This window comes from Carlito syrichta, unplaced genomic scaffold, assembly GCF_000164805.1.
Source record: "Carlito syrichta isolate Samal-C Ts95f unplaced genomic scaffold, Tarsius_syrichta-2.0.1 Scaffold309784, whole genome shotgun sequence".
In the NCBI taxonomy this organism is placed as follows: domain Eukaryota; kingdom Metazoa; phylum Chordata; class Mammalia; order Primates; family Tarsiidae; genus Carlito; species Carlito syrichta.
The window spans coordinates 336,387-352,133 of NW_007253880.1; the positions used below are offsets into that span (position 1 = coordinate 336,387).

The 15,747-nt window shown below is 41.4% G+C and overlaps 1 protein-coding gene across 1 annotated transcript in view; it reads left to right on the forward strand.

The window, feature by feature from the left end:
• The first annotated feature begins 79 nt into the window (after positions 1-79).
• NWD2 (NACHT and WD repeat domain containing 2) overlaps positions 80-15,747 on the forward strand; it is a 195,738-nt gene continuing 180,070 nt past the window's right edge. Inside the window, exon 1 of the mRNA XM_008067834.1 lies at positions 80-230. Within this exon, the coding sequence (XP_008066025.1) occupies positions 80-230 (151 nt within the window). The remainder of the gene's footprint in view (positions 231-15,747) is intronic.

Here is a 15,747-nt window from a genome sequence, read left to right on the forward strand (position 1 = left end):
GCGGAGCCGCGGAGCCGCGGAGCCGCGGGCAGGAACCCCGGGAGCAGGAGGAGGCGGCGGCGGCGGATCCCAGAGGGCGATGTGGCCGGCCGGCGCGGGCACCAAGCTGCCCTGTCCCCGGGACTCTGCACTCCGGCGGGCGGCTTTCTCCGGAAATCTCACGGCCCTGCCTTCTCACCTGGTGCCCGCCGGGCGCAGCGTGCGGGTCTTCATCAGCGCCAACCCTGAAGGTAGGTCCCTCGCTCGGACTGACCGGGACGTTCTTCTGTCGGCGCGCGCCTCGGGAGCCGGGGAGCGCCCGCCGCACCAGGCGCCCTGCGCTGCTTCTGCAGCTGAAGCTGTGGCAGCCCCGGGCGCGTGGAATTCAGTTGGAATCACTTTTATTCTCCCCTCACTGGCCCGCTATGCCTGCTAACTTCTCCTAGGCTCCCGCTCTCCACCCAGGGTTACTCCCGGGTGGAGCTAAGAAACATCCAGGGCATTTTAGCCGGTGCTTCTGGAAAGCTCCTTTTGCCGCCACCACCCTCTTTCCCCTTCTTTTAGCGGTTTCTTCTCCGAGGTTATCGCAAAGGCGAGCAGCAGCTCCTCTCGCTCTCAGCCCCGCCACGGGTTCCCCAAGGAGGGCTCCCCTCCCTGCCACTTGTTCCGGGCTAGGTGAGCAGGGAATTCCTTGAGACGCGCCTCTTGGGGGTGCGGTGGCGCCCGTTGCCTTCGGGGGCCAAGGCTCGCGGAGGTCGAGGGGACACGCGCCGCGAGGTCTGGAGCCAGGTGCGCGGTGGCGCGCCCGGGCTGAGCCCACCTCCTCGGCTGGGGTCCCGGGGCTTGACCTCCCGGGAGTGGAACTTGGTCGGCTTGGTGGTATTTCTGCTCAAGACCGGATACCCGGTTGGGCACTCGGTGAAAACTTGTTGATTATGGCGGCTGAGCGCCGGGTGGTTACAGCCTCGCTCTTCGCTACCTTTCAATTCTCAGTCCGGAACGTTAGATTTCATTCCCAGTAGGTGGGGTGGGATGGGGGGGAGGATGTATTTGACCGGGTCTGGATAAAACTGCAGGAATTGCTCTTTTCGGGGAGGAGGGGGTCGGAATGTTGGGCTGTAAGATGACTTTAGAGGCGACTGAAATAGACTTGAGAGATTTAAGTAACATTTTCTGCTTCTAACAAGCCTTGGGTCTGATTTTTATAACGTGAAAGAAAAAAGAAAGTCTACGTTCAAACCATCATTGGATTGAATCCTTATGTGAAAACCTAAGGTGCTGGTTTCTCGTGAAAAGCATTCAGAGGGGATCCAACAAAAGCAATTTTTAAGAAAATGATCGTTTCCCCCAAAAATTCACTAACAGAAGTTTTAGGTAAAGCTCACGTTATGGCAGAGGAATCGGGGAACAAATCAGATGGGTAACCGGCAGTGATTAGTATTAGAAGGTCTAATACTTTTCAGACAGGGCATGGGTGTCCTTTGATCAGTTTACAGCTCGCTTTCACAGAACTTGACTAAGGAAGCTTTTAGGAAGACACAATACACCATTAAAAATCATTCTATCGCAAATGGCTTCCATGATTTTTACCTAAATCTGGATGGAAAAAAAAAACGTGGAAATAGGCAGCCTATTTAAGGAAATCTGAAAATTAGGTTTTCAGTGTTTTTTTTATATTGCTAGGACATTTTTACAGTGTTTGAGAGAGTTATGTTAGAAAATGTGCAGTTAGTCTTGAAATTTTTAATTCACTTGAGCTTAAAAAAATTCTCATGAGAAAAGTGTCTAAATCTACTGATGTGAAGATGCTGGATCACGCTTTTCCTTTCAACAAGCTGCTTCTAAAATACAATAAAAATTCTGTTAATATTATGATTAGTTAATTTTTTCATGCTTCAAATTTACAATTTCTAGGATAAAAAATTATAATGAACTTATATTGAGTTAGCTTAATATTTAACTAACAGTCAAATTAATGTCATTGTTCTTCAGCCTGTCCATACAATTCTTCAAATTCCCTCATTTCTTCACTTTCTTCAAAACTGTAGCATATATTAATCCCAGGAAAGCAAACGAGCGAGGGGCCAATCATGCCTCTTGGTCACTGTTAGAACTGGACAGCTTCCACAATGATCTAAAATAATAATGATAATAAATAAATGAAAGAAGTGTGAGGCTTACCTGGGGAATTTCCAATAGGGGAAGGTCCTCAGATTGTCTCCAAATTAGTGAACCAATGGCATATGGAATAAAAAAGAAAACAGAGGTGGACGTTTTTAATGATCTGAACATGAAGCCTTAAAATCTTGATAAATGGTCTGTTACAGGCAGCACTTGACCATGGGATCTCTGCGGATGCAATTTAGAAAGCAAATGGTTGTGTTTTGGTATGATCCAATATTAGATTCTTGGCCAATACTAAAGAACCTCTCCACTGTCAAATTAAGTCAAAGAACATTATCTCATGCTTTCCTTTCCAAGCGGAAATCCAATTTATGTTCTAAATAAAAGCTGCTTTGTGTTGAACTCATAACAATACTTTGAGAACCCGGCAAGACTCTTGCTTAGATTATTGTTTTAATAGGTATGGCTTTCCAGGGCTTGTATAGAATTTCTCCATCAGTCCTGAAGAGAATGCTTGTCTTTAGAATGGAAACATTACTTTCCCGTATATTAACTTGGTAAATATTTTGATTTGGTTTCCTATCCTCAGACAACCCTCTATGCGTAATAGACTGAAGTGAGGGGGGTGTTCTACCTATTCTACAGATGAGAACACTGAGGCTGTATGGAGTTAAGCTTCTTGCCTGAATTCATACAGTAGAGTAAAGCGGGGTGGAGCCTGTAGGATTTTCAGAACACCTCTCTTAGTATTCTTTGGCCAGCCCACGCTGCTGCCAGAGCTCTGTGAAATATCTTACACCCACATGGGCAATTGAATAAGCTGGAAATGGCGGAGAAGTGCTTCCAGCATCTCTTGGTTGTTAGGCTTCAAGAGTATGAACAGCTGGAAGGGAATGTGGCTACACTGACCCACTTTGCTCCCCCGAGAGGTGACCCTAGGGCGTTCAAGGAAGTTTTGAAATGTGCTGAACTCTAATGGACAGATTCCTGTCCGAAAGCATATCTGCCCCTAACTATTCCCCCACATGGAAGGCTCTGGAGAAGCACCCAGCTGGGGGAGGCAGTAGCACTCTCCCAGATTCTCCTAAATGGATGTGCCTTGGACGTCATCTAGTCCCACCTCCCACTCAATATGGAAATCCCATCTGTAGTGTCTTTATCAATCCTTGGAAGGTTTCTCGTCATTTAGCCACTGTCTTTTTGCCAGAACAGCACTTATACCTCCTTGGAAAAATGATTTTAAAACACATAAATCCTCTGCTTTGATTAGTCTAAATAGCCCATGCATAGGGAGAGGAAAGGAACTACATGCCTCCGTCCCTGTCATTGGAGTTTAAGAACCCTCCTCCCCCTCTCCTGCCTTGATTCTTTATCAATTTTAGAGTAAGATAAAGTCTTAACAAACAAGGAAGACTAAACTGTCACCTTTATTACTGATTCAAAACTATTATGGGTCCACAGTCCCTTGTCTATGATCATCTGGACCAGATGATATTTTGGAATTCTTTTTAAGATTTGGCAGAAAATTCTTGTATGCTGTTATATATGTAGGGCCAGGGGCAACACCCCATATCAAGTATGAACATGACTATAAGGAAACACAACTTCACTCTAAGTCAGTGTTGTACAAAACTTTCTGTAATGCTGGAAGTGTCTATCTCATATGGTAGCACTAGTTATATATGGCTAGTGAGCATTTGAAATGTGGCTAATATGAATAAGAAGCTGAATTTTTAATTTTAATGCGTTTAAATTTAAAATAGGTACATATGACTGCCAGCTACTGCATCAGACAGCAAAGCTCCAAGCAGAGTAACAAAGATTGTTAAGTAGCTTTGTGTCAGCCAAGGTCAAATTTGGTCATCAGTCACTCAAGCCACTTCAGGCTTTGCTGCCAGATGGATTGGGGAGAATCTTTTATTTTCAGAGCTTTGGGGATTTTGGAACTTTGGTAAAAGCTACGGACTGTCATTGGAAAATATGGTTTTTAACTCCAGGCAAGTGTGTTTTCTAATACAGACCCCCAAATCGCGCAGACTTCCACTCTCAGTTCAGCAGTGGACAAGTTATAGATCATCCTTCTCAGCCCATAGACAGAATCAGTCCCTTTAAAGCTTAATACATGGAGGAGCAGAGAAGAATGACAGTTTTTCTTACAAGAAAGAAAGACGGGGCTGGACTATTGTGTTCAGATTTTCCTTCTCCCCTCCAGCCTTCAGGTTAAGATACTTCGCCCCTGAGGAGTAATGGGCAGCAGCTACTGTCAGGGCTACTGCACTACCACACCTCCCTCTGTGAGTAAAAAGATGCTTGGAGTGGAGACAAAGATATCTAAACACCCATCTTTATGCATTTTTCTGCCTCCTCAGATTTCTGCACTGGTCATGTTTGAGAGGTGTGAACTCTTGTCCACAGTGTTGACGTTCAGATGTTTAGACCATTACCCCTTTAGAGTTTTTTTGTCTGCATGACTTTGCATCTTCCTGGACTCTTCTCCATGCTCTGAGGTCTCAGTGGGAAAGCTCGTTCTCCATTATGATGGAAGTCACAGCAGGGAGACGTGTTTTCCCTTCATATGTGTACACGGGTTCATTTGCTGCAACCAGTGGTCATGTGTTTCAGCTTTTGTTCCTAGCAAGAAGTAGAAAGGTCTGCATTGAGAAATTCACATGAAACCTGTGGGTATTCTTCACCATTATTCTTCTTACCTTTCCTACCATTCTAATTATCTCCATGGCTCCCTATTTATGAGTAATGGGAAAAAATACATCACAAAACATATATACATGTATGTGTATGCATATAACACAGGCACACACATATCTGCACAGCCTTTTTGATACAATGGTTTTAAAAACTAAAAATCTTCAAAGAGAATATATTGCATTGCTATTTTATGATAAATGTAAATGGGACATTTATGATAAATGAGTACTACATTTTAGTGCTTGTATCTTCTAAATCCTTAAGCAAACATTATTCAGGCAGAAGAACGTCTTAGACACAAGGTAGACTTGGGAGCTAGGCTTTCTGGGTTTGAATCCTTAATCCACTCTTCAGTGCTGTGATTTCTTGAGCAATTTGCTCAACTTCTTTGTTCCTAATTTGTAGAAGAGTCAATAATAGAACTTGCCTCACAGGGGTATTGAATGCATTTTTTTTGTTTATATAAATATAAGAGGTACAAGTGGGTACATTGCATAGTGATGAAGTCTGGGTTCTCAGTGTAACTGTCACCCAGATAGTATGCATTGTACCTGTTAAGTCATTTCTCATTCCTAACCCCTCCTCCACCCTTCACAGTCTCCAATTATTATTTTCACTCTGTGTCCATGTGTACTTGTTATTTAACTCCCACTTATAAGTGAGGATAAGCATTCTGTTTCTGAATTGTTTCACTTAAGATAGTGGCCTCCAGTTCCACCCATGTTGCTGCAAAAAAAAAAAAAAATGATTTCATTCTTTTTTGTGGCTGAATAGTATTCCATTGCATATACGTACCACATTTTCCTTATCCAATCATCTGTTGATGGACACTTAGGGTGATTCCATATCTTTGCTATTGTGAATAGTGCTGCAGTAAACATACACATACAGGTATCTTTCTTATATAATGATTTCTTTTCCTCTGGGTATATGATGGGCTTCTGGATTGAAGTTCTATCCCTTTGCACTCAGAGACATTTCATATCACCTACCAGCAACTCAGCTATACTTTTTTACAAAATAATGAAAAACAAATCTTTGTATTAAATAGTATAACATTGAAACCAGTATTTTATTGCAATGATACTTGGCTTATAATGTAATTTTTGACATTGAGGAACTTATTTATGACAAGAAAATCAAAATTTTATATTATATTTTTCTAACGTGTGGCATTGTGTGAAACAGTCACCAACTGCATTGCAGGTTCATTGAGACATGTTGTGCAATAGTAATTTTTTGACGTCTTCCACCTGGTGTTTTTCTTTCAAGCAGACAATGCAGTCTCATTTTCTTCTTCCCATATTAATACTAAGCAGTTTATTGTCCAGTCTGTTGTTCCGAGACGATGTGGAAAGATATACTCATGATTCCTGAAAATCATTTCTCAACTTATTGATCATATCTCAGTATATATTCCATCTCTTTATTTGCTTTTTCTTGCAATTTGAGTGGAAAACTTCAAGGAAACGTACATTTTTGAAAAATTTATCCTGGCATAAGTTTGTCCTGTATAATCACCAACAATCTCTTTTTGTCCCCTCTCTGGGGTTTGCTAGATTTGTGATGTCCCCTCAGAGGGGACATCTGAACTGCAAGTAGCTATTTTTGGTTCTTTGAGAGATCAGGTTATTGAGTACATTAAGTAAGATATAGATACAAAGAACTTAGAACAGTGCTGGACACATAGTAAATATTAAATAAGTGTTTGCTATTTTGTCATTGTTATTTTTATTATTTTCCACTATGATTCAGGTGCTGTGCAGGTTTGTTTATACAGACATAAATAAGGCATGTCTTGCCCTCAGGGAGTGCTGTTTTGAAGAGACATGTAAGTTAGAACTCAGTGCAGTTATGTACCTCCTAACAATGGGGCTAGGTTCTGAGAAATGCATCATTAATCAATTTTGTCATTGTGCGAACATCATAGAGTGTACTTACACAAACCTAGAAAGGATGCCTACTACACACATAGGCTATATAGTATAGCCTGTTACTACTAGGATGCAAACCTGTGCAGTATGTAACTATACAGAAGACTGTAGACAGTTGTAACACAGCAATACATATTTGTATAAACATAGAAAAGATAATGTAGAAACAGGGTGTTATAATTTTATGGGACCAATGTCATATTTGCTGTCTGTTATTAACCAGAATATAATTATGTGGCAAGGACTATAGTAAAACAGAAAACACTCTAGCTCTTTCATGGAATTAAGTGCTTCCAAAAACCATTGTAAATGTTGGAAGAGCGAAAGTCAGTGGAACCATTGAGTGTTTAGTTCACATTCCCAAAGTTGCCACCCAGAGGGCAGAAAACTGTAGAAGTGACTGCCAGTATCACCACTGCCCCTGAGTACAGAGTAGCTGGGCAGCTTCTACAGAGACAATCTGCTGAAACCTGCATGGCAACCACCTTGACTAGTGGTGGAAGAACTTCTTTAGTTCCCTTTGTCCTCCGGATTGCATGCAGGTACATCCCTTTGGTAGAACCAGAATTGCATTTTGACCTTGACCACAATAAAGTCTAGGAACCACCAGGCTTCCAGCCTCTACACAAAAAGGAAGCGAATGGAAGGAAGGGGTACTTACTAAACACCAAAAGGCAGTGCCTAACCAGGGGGAAGTAGGCATATGCACTCACTCAACCAGTAAATATTCATGAAGCACCTACTCTGTATAGTGTATTGTTCAAGTGCTTAGAATATAGCAGTGAATGAAACAGACCAACACTCTGCTCTTATGGAATTGCCATAAATAACATAGATGTGATGAGCACCATGCTAATGATACAAGCAGAGCATTAAAAGGGCACCAAGGAGGATTATGTAAGCCATCTTGTAGGTCAGAGTGAAGGACTGGGAGGGCTCCCCAGATGAATGAATAGAGCCAGGGTATGGAAACTATTCTACATGTTAATCAAATATGAACAGAGCAATGATGAGATCTCCCCAGGGGAGTAGAAAGAAATAGTCTTTGTTATTCAGCAGAGAGCTTTTATCCTTTTGAATAGGAGTAAAACTGATGTCTTGAGGTGATATTATCATTTGCTCCTTGAAGGTAGCTCATTTGAAATGACATTTGAAAGAAAGCATGACTTGGTTTGTAAAGATACACTATAGGCTGGGCACTGGTGACTCACGCCTATAGTCCCAGCACTTTGGGAGGCTGAAGTGAGAGGATTGCCTGAGCCCACGGCTTCGAGACCAGCCTGGGCAACTTGGTGAGACCTCATCTCTACAACTAAAAAAAAAATTAGCCGGGCATGGTGGTGCGTGCCTGTAGTTCCAGCCACTTGAAAGGCTGAGGCAGAAGGATCACCTGGTTAAGCCCAACAGGTTAAGGCTGGGTTGGTTGTGAGCATGCCACTGCTTTCCAGCCTGGGTGACAGAGTGAGAATCCAACTCCAAAAAAAAAAAGATACACTATACACAAATGAATCATGACGTTGTGATTTAAAAACTTGGCTATGGAATTGTAAAATTCTTATTACACCATAGCAATGATACCATACCACCTGCCATTTGAAAAGGTGTATGCAAGTTTGTGTTTTGTTTCTGTTTCAGTTGTCTATTGCAGTGTATCAACCCACCCTGATACAGCCCTGAAACTCAGTGGCTTAAAATAACAATGATTTCTCACTTCTCACAGTTCCGTGGTTGGGATTTTGGGCAAGGTTTGGCTGGGTGATTTTTCTGTTCCACAGGGTGTTGAACGGAGGAGTCACTCACACAACTGCTTTCAGCTAAGCCTGGGCTTCCTGGGCTGGAAAGTCCAAGAATGCCTCATTCATGTGTCTGGCACCTTGGTGTTCCTCTAGAAGAGTCCTTTCTCTCTCCCCGCTATCCCCTCCAGCTTTTCTCTCATTTCAGACATCCAGCCCAGGATTCATGGGATTGGCTTCCGCTGTGGAAGGAAATGGAAACTACCAGACCTCTTAAGGCCTGGGTTTGGAAGTCCCAGAATGTTGCTTTTGCTGCATTCTGTCATCAACACAAGCCATTAGGCTAGTCTAGATTCAAGATATGGAGAAATAGATACCATTTCTTAATATGAGAAGAGGTATGTGTGTACAGGGAGGGGAGAAATTTTTTTTTTTTTTTGAGTGGGAGTCTCACTCTGTCGCCCAGATTGGAGTGCAGTGGCCGCTCCCCGCCACCTCAGCCTCGACCTGCTGGGCTCCGGCGATCCTTCCACCTCAGCCTTCCGAGTAGCTGGAATTACAGGCATGCGCCACCACACCCGGCTGATTTTTTTGATTTATTGTAGAGATGAAGTCTCGCTGCCCAGGCGGGTCTCGAACCCGTGGGCTCAGGAAATCCCCTCACCTCAGCCTCCCAAAGGCGCGGGATTACAGGCTGAGCCACCGAGCCTGGCGGGAAGGGAGAAATTAAAGTGACTGGCTTTAAAAAACAGCCATAACCCTCTGGTTATATTGTGCAGTTTCTTTGACCTTCCTTTATCATACATAGATTAAATGAGATTACACACAAAAATTGCATAAGCCAGTGGCCTTTCACATAGCAAGAACTCAAGTGTTAATAATGAATTATTTTCATTATTACTATGTATTGTTGAGGATTGAGAATGACTCAGTGGATAGCACCCTTCTTCCTGTCCCAAGCTCTCAACAAATTGAAAATAGTTGAGAAAAAGTTGAAAAAGACCGAAGAGTTTGCAAATAGGAGATCAAAATGTCACTGGCACCCCGCAATGCCCCTACTGGGAATATATCCTGAAGAACTCAAATCACTCTATAAAAAAGATACTTGCACACATATGTTATCGCAGTATTGTTCACAATAACAAGAACCTGGAAGCAACCATGCTGTCCATCAAAGGAGGACTGGATTTAAAAAATGTGGTACATATACACGATGGAATACTACACAGCCATAAAAAAGAACAAAATCATGAATTTCACAGCAAGCTGGATGGAACTAGAGTCTATAATACTGAATGACCTCTCACAGAAATAAAGATCTGAGTATCACATGATCTCACTCATATAATAGACCTTGAACATCCAATGTAATACTATAAGAAAATGACTGACAGTAGTGGGAAACTATGGGGGTGGGGGGGGAGATGGGATTAATGGTAGTAAATATCTGTCTGGGGACGGGGAAACACCTCTTATCAACAAGGGTGCCTGAACGAAACGTATTTGTATACCTAACCCTTAACTGTACCCCACAATATCATAATAAAAAATATTGATTATAAAAAAATAAAAATAAAAAAACAAAATGTCACTGGTGAAGATAGTAATGAAGAATGCTTTTATGCTTCCTAATACTAAACAGCAGAAGTGGACATTCCTGCAGTGACTCGCTGGCAGTAGTGGGCCTCTTCCCCATGACATGAGCCTGTGGGAGAGAGCAAACCCATATTCTCTGTGACAGGTCAGTTCCCAAGAAGAAGCAGCTGGGCCAAGCTTGCCTGGTTTATTCTTCCCACGTTTTCTAGTTCTGGGAAGGGCAAATGAAGAGCTAAAGAAGTCCAGGAGGTCTATGTAATGTTATAGCCAAATATTTAAAGAAGATGAGCTGTGAGCTATGAAAGATAAAAGTAGGAACTGTCATGAATGCCTATGTGCCCCCTCTGTTGTTCTGATGCTGTCCAGCTGGGATGCATTTCCAGAATTTAAGTTCCTTACCAAAGTAAAATAAAAATACTTAACAATGTTTCTGAGACCAAAAAAAGGTAGGAACTGTATACACATATTAGTATCAGAATAATTTTATAAGGCAAGTACTCAGCATGGCCTTGGGAAAATTCACATCAAGAAGCAGATTCTTTTTAGCTGCTGGGTTTTGAGAGTTTTGAGGTGTATTGATAGGCAGTCTTAGATAACTGAAAAATAAAAATAAATGTATGTAAAATTCCCACAGAGTAAAAGTAACAGAGTTAGCTTGAGGTACTTTTTAATTTTAATCACGCTGGACATATCAACATGCATTGAAATATTGAAAAAATATTCCATTCTGTTGAAAAATTCCTGACAAGAACTGACATGACAATATACATTTCACTGATGCAGTAAGAAAATGTCAACAAATAACCAACTTTGTTGCATGGATTCAAATCCACAGCAACTATGGAAGATCTGTACTATGAGTGTTCAGGCATTAAGGAAGTCTGTTTACAAACAAAACAGCTGTAGGAAACTAGGCAGCTTCAAGTTCTTTTCAGTTCAAAACAATTCTTTATTTTGCTTTGTTTGCCTTTCATGATCATATGACTGTGATAAATGTAAATCTTGTACCAGTGACACAAAAGCTTATGTGGGTGCTGAGTTAGGTAACGTTCACTAAAAGACACTCATGTCACTTCTTCAAAGCTTTAGCTTCCATCACAATTATTGTTGAAACCAAACGGGATTCATTCTTCAAATTAGAGTGTGTCAGCTAATGTATAATGAGAAAAAAAGAGTTATGAGATAGAAGGTTAATAAAAAGATGACAAACTACGGCTTGGATGCAATTCAAAGGGAATAATAACCCTTTCTGATGAAATGCTTCCTTGAAATCTCATTTTCAATCCAAAATATTTCAAAGACTGTGACATGGGCACACTCAAAACAGAGCAAAGCACAGATGTCAGGTGTCTTATTCCTAGAGTGATTACAGAATTTTACTCAAAAATGAAACCACAAAATTGAAAGTGTATCCTTCATAATGCCTAATCTTATCTATTACATATAGTGTCATTCAAAGAGATTCTTGCCACAGAATATATTTCCTTCAGAATTTATTCTTAGCATCAGCTGCAGTGTTTATAAGATTCCCATTGTGTATGAGCAAACTTCTAATTGGTTACAAAGGAAGTGAGAGATACATGCTGCTGTCTTTATTCTTTAAACTCAGACAACTAAGAGGCAGGACAAACACGACTATTAAAAAAATACAAACCCTGCAGTTGTGAAAGAGATGTTTACATGCAAAGCCTGATTAGAATGATTGAAATCAAGTTGCAGTATCTGAAATCCCAGTCAGGCATGAGCTGTTCAGATTTAGCCAAAAGGGGAAAACAGATGGATCAGCTTGAAAAATGATCTGCCTACTGTAAGAGAAAGCATTTAGTATCAGAGAGTCTGATAGAATCCAAAGGGTTACCCACCAAGAGAGCAAAGCATGTGCTAAAATTTAATATCCCTGAGTGTCAGAAGAGTAATGCAACAGTGTACTTAGATAATAATTAGAGGAGTTTGGACCGTGCAGAATTTGAAGATCCTGGGCATAAGAGTACCATTCTGAGGTGAGGACATGTGTAGGGGCATTGGGTAGCAGAAGGTGTCTGGTAAAAGCAATAGGATTCCAGCTCCTAGTCATAAGGTTGGACTGAAGCCATAGGGCAATGTACAAGTCTGCTGTCAAAACTGGAATCCAAGGCCAAGGACAGAACTGCAGCCTGAGTAACATGACCCAAGTTCCAAAGGGTTGAGATAGAAATAGTACTAAACATTGCCTGTCTATGGTTACTTATTGGGCCCTGTAGTGGGAACAGTTACCACTACAGGTGGCACAAGATGTGGTACCAGGTATGTTAGAGGGTGAATGTAGAGGCTGGGCAGCAGAAGGCATTATGGAACTTAGAACAATGTTTGAAAGATGAGAAAGTCTTAATTGTCATAGCTGAAGAAGAGATACTCCAGAGCGGGAATCATATATATCCTAGACATCAGGTAAGTATCATTTCTGAATCATAATGATTGCTTAAAATGCCTTGCAGAAGCTGGGCTCGGTGGCTCAGCCTGTAATCCCGGGCCTTTGGGAGGCTGAGGTGAGTGGATTGCCTGAGCCCGTGGGTTCGAGACCCGCCTGGGCGGCAAGACCTCATCTCTACAATAAATAACAAAAAAAAAATCCAGCTGGGCGTGGTAGCGCATGCCTGTAATTCCGGTTACTTGGAAGGCTGAGGCGAAAGGATCACTGGAGCCCAGCAGGTCGAGGCTGTGGTGGCCGGGAGCGGCCACTGCACTCCAGTCTGGGCGACAGAGTGAGACTCCAACTCAAAAAAAAAAAAAAAATGCCTTGCAGAGAAAGATGTGGGGTTGTATTCAGGCAAGCGGCGATTCGTAATGTCTGCTATGGAATGAGGACTTGTCTGTATCTTTATTTGTGCAGTACATGTGTGACTGCAAACACTGGGGTGGAGGGATAGGACAGTGAAAGCACACAAAGAGTGGCAAATCTTTTGTTTTGTTTCATTTAGCCAAAGCAGAGAAGACAAGCCAGAGTGAAATAGGGAGATTTTGCCCAAGAAATAACTGGTGAGAGATTTCCTTGCCCAAATGACAGAACTGGTAAAATCACAGCTTTCTTAAGGGAGAAAAATGTGTTGAAACTGTTAAATAGACTGAAAATCTACTTGCATGAGATGGAACCTGCAGACAAGTCCGTTGCTAAGCAAAGAGTATCTTCAACAGAAGATCATGTTCAGTTGTTGGTATTCAAGAAAACTCTAATTAAAATGGAATTCAGAAACTACTGAGGTCACTCTGTGATAAGGAAAGAAAATTAACCAAAGATACCACATGCTAAAAAAAAAAAGATAATTAAGTAAAAAAGGGAAAGAAAATCTGCTGAGAACACTTAAGACATGTAAATAAAGTTTCTTTTTAAGTCCAGGGTTTTTTTAAATTCAAAAGCCTAAATCTATTTACAATAACAATAAGAATAATAGGAAAAAATGAAAAAAGATACAGACACATTCTCAAGAAGCTACCATTTGGGAGTATTACTAGTGAAGTCAAGGGAAATAAGAGCATTCATAAATTTGAGGATTTCATAATTTAATGAAATCACCGCCAAACTGGAAATCTTATATAAGTATTGAGGCTTTGTAACGTGGCCTTCAAATTTTTGTCCAGCCTCCCATTGAGAAGCAGAGTCTATGACTTCTCCTCTTGAATATGGGCTCTGAGACTGACATGGCCAGCAGAATATAGGAGAATTGGTGCCGTACCAGGTTCTGGGTTTTCTGGCTTTTCGAAATTGGTTGCTTCCACTTTCTGTCTTAGAACCCAGTCGCCTCATGGAGATACTCCTGTGGGAAGAAGCTCACAGTCAGCATCACCTTACCAACGAGAATAAGGCACCTTGGAGTGGGTCTCCTCACCTAGTTGGGCTGTCCAAGCTGACTGCTGCTGTGTGGTGCAAAGACCAGCCTTCTTATCCCAGCCTGCCCAGACTGCAGATTCTAATGTTTGTTGTTTGAAGCCACTGATCTGGGCTTGATAGGCAGCAATCGATAAATTAAAGTAGTGAAATAAAACAAACACATCATAGTATGTACTGCCTAAGAATAAACAGTGGGAGCTGTATCCTGAACTGAATCCCAAGATTTGTTATAAATTTGGGTGAGGCATTTAGTCTCCTCAAGCTTCATTTCTCTGATGAAAACTGGGGATAATGATAACTACCTCACAGGATTGTGGTAAGAGAGAAATTAAATACTTACAAAGCACCTAAAACAATGCCTGAAAGACCACCAGAGACTCAAAAATTGCATCTCAGAATTTGTTAAAAGCCCTAAAAGACAGAGTAATAAAGGTTACCAGGGATTGAGAAGTCCTTGAATAACTTTTTAAAAAAATTATGAGCCAGTGCAGTCCCAGTACTTTGGAAGGACAAAGCAGGAGGATTGCTTGAGACCAGGAGTTCAAGGCCACAGTAAGCACTCCAGCCTGGGCAACAGAGTGAGACTCCAATTGTAAAAAAAATTACAGTACAAAATAGGTCATTATTTCCAAATCACACCATATGATCCTGTATAAGTCCCCTTGAAGCTAGAGAAGACTACATTTAAAAAACCACATTTTAAAAATGACGGTTTACTATACAAATTATCAGTTATTAAGCCTGAACTATAAGGTATTAATAAGTTACATCTTCAAATCATAGAGCAGAAACTAGCTTATTTGAAAAAAAAATCTACTTGGCCAAAAAAACCAAAACAAAACAAAAAAACCTCTTAAAACCGTAGTTAGCAAGCAGAGTTCAATGAAATGACATTAAAAGACTAAAAAGTTACCACTTCCACTTTTTAATGTCAGATGTGCTAAGCTTTTATATAAAAAAATCATCATTCCTTTCACATGTAGAGAATCCCTTTAACTTTGCTTTCAATCTACATAAAGGCTCATGTATGATTTTTCTGGCTCCTGTTAATCTTTTGAACTTTAATGCACAGCATGCTTGCCACAGATGTTCCAAAGAGCACGGGGTACCCACGTCTATGTGGGAAAGACCGCCCTTGAGAAAAATGAGCAGGCACCGTTGTCAGGGAAGGATTTCAGTCCACGTCTCATGCACGATTGGAAAATGATTTAACTCCAAGTAGTTGCTATCACAGGATGGCCCAACCAACTTTTTCTGTACGTTCATCATTCTTACTGCATACTCGTAATGATTATTGTCAGCCCACATTATAGTGAGAAAAGAGAATTTGTGTTCCTGGAGGTGTGGCTGGGTGAATTGGAGGCAGGAGGGAGGGGATAGACCTCTTGAGTAAGTCAGCACGTAGGCTGTGGACAGGGGGATGATACTTGAATCTGGAGAGTCCATCATTCTTTGTTCACTGATTCTGCCTTGCAGATCTGAAAGTAGAATGGAATGATGGGGAAGGCCCAGGCATCCAGGAGTTTTGAAACAAAAATTGTCTTTGTGTTTAGGTGTGGCTTTTGAAAAGGGCTAGAAATTGAGGCAGACTAGCCCTTCTGGGGTCAGGGAGACTTTGTACTGAGTGCCAGCAGGTGGGAGAAGGTGATGAGCCCACTCTCCTGCACGAGACCAGGATACTTATTGAAGAAAAGGAAATTCAGGGCTCAGCCAAATGTTTTGGCATTTTGCTGAGATTTTTAAAATATTCGAAACTCATTCTTTGGCATTCATGCTCACTGTATAATTATTTCTTTTGTTTTACCTTTTT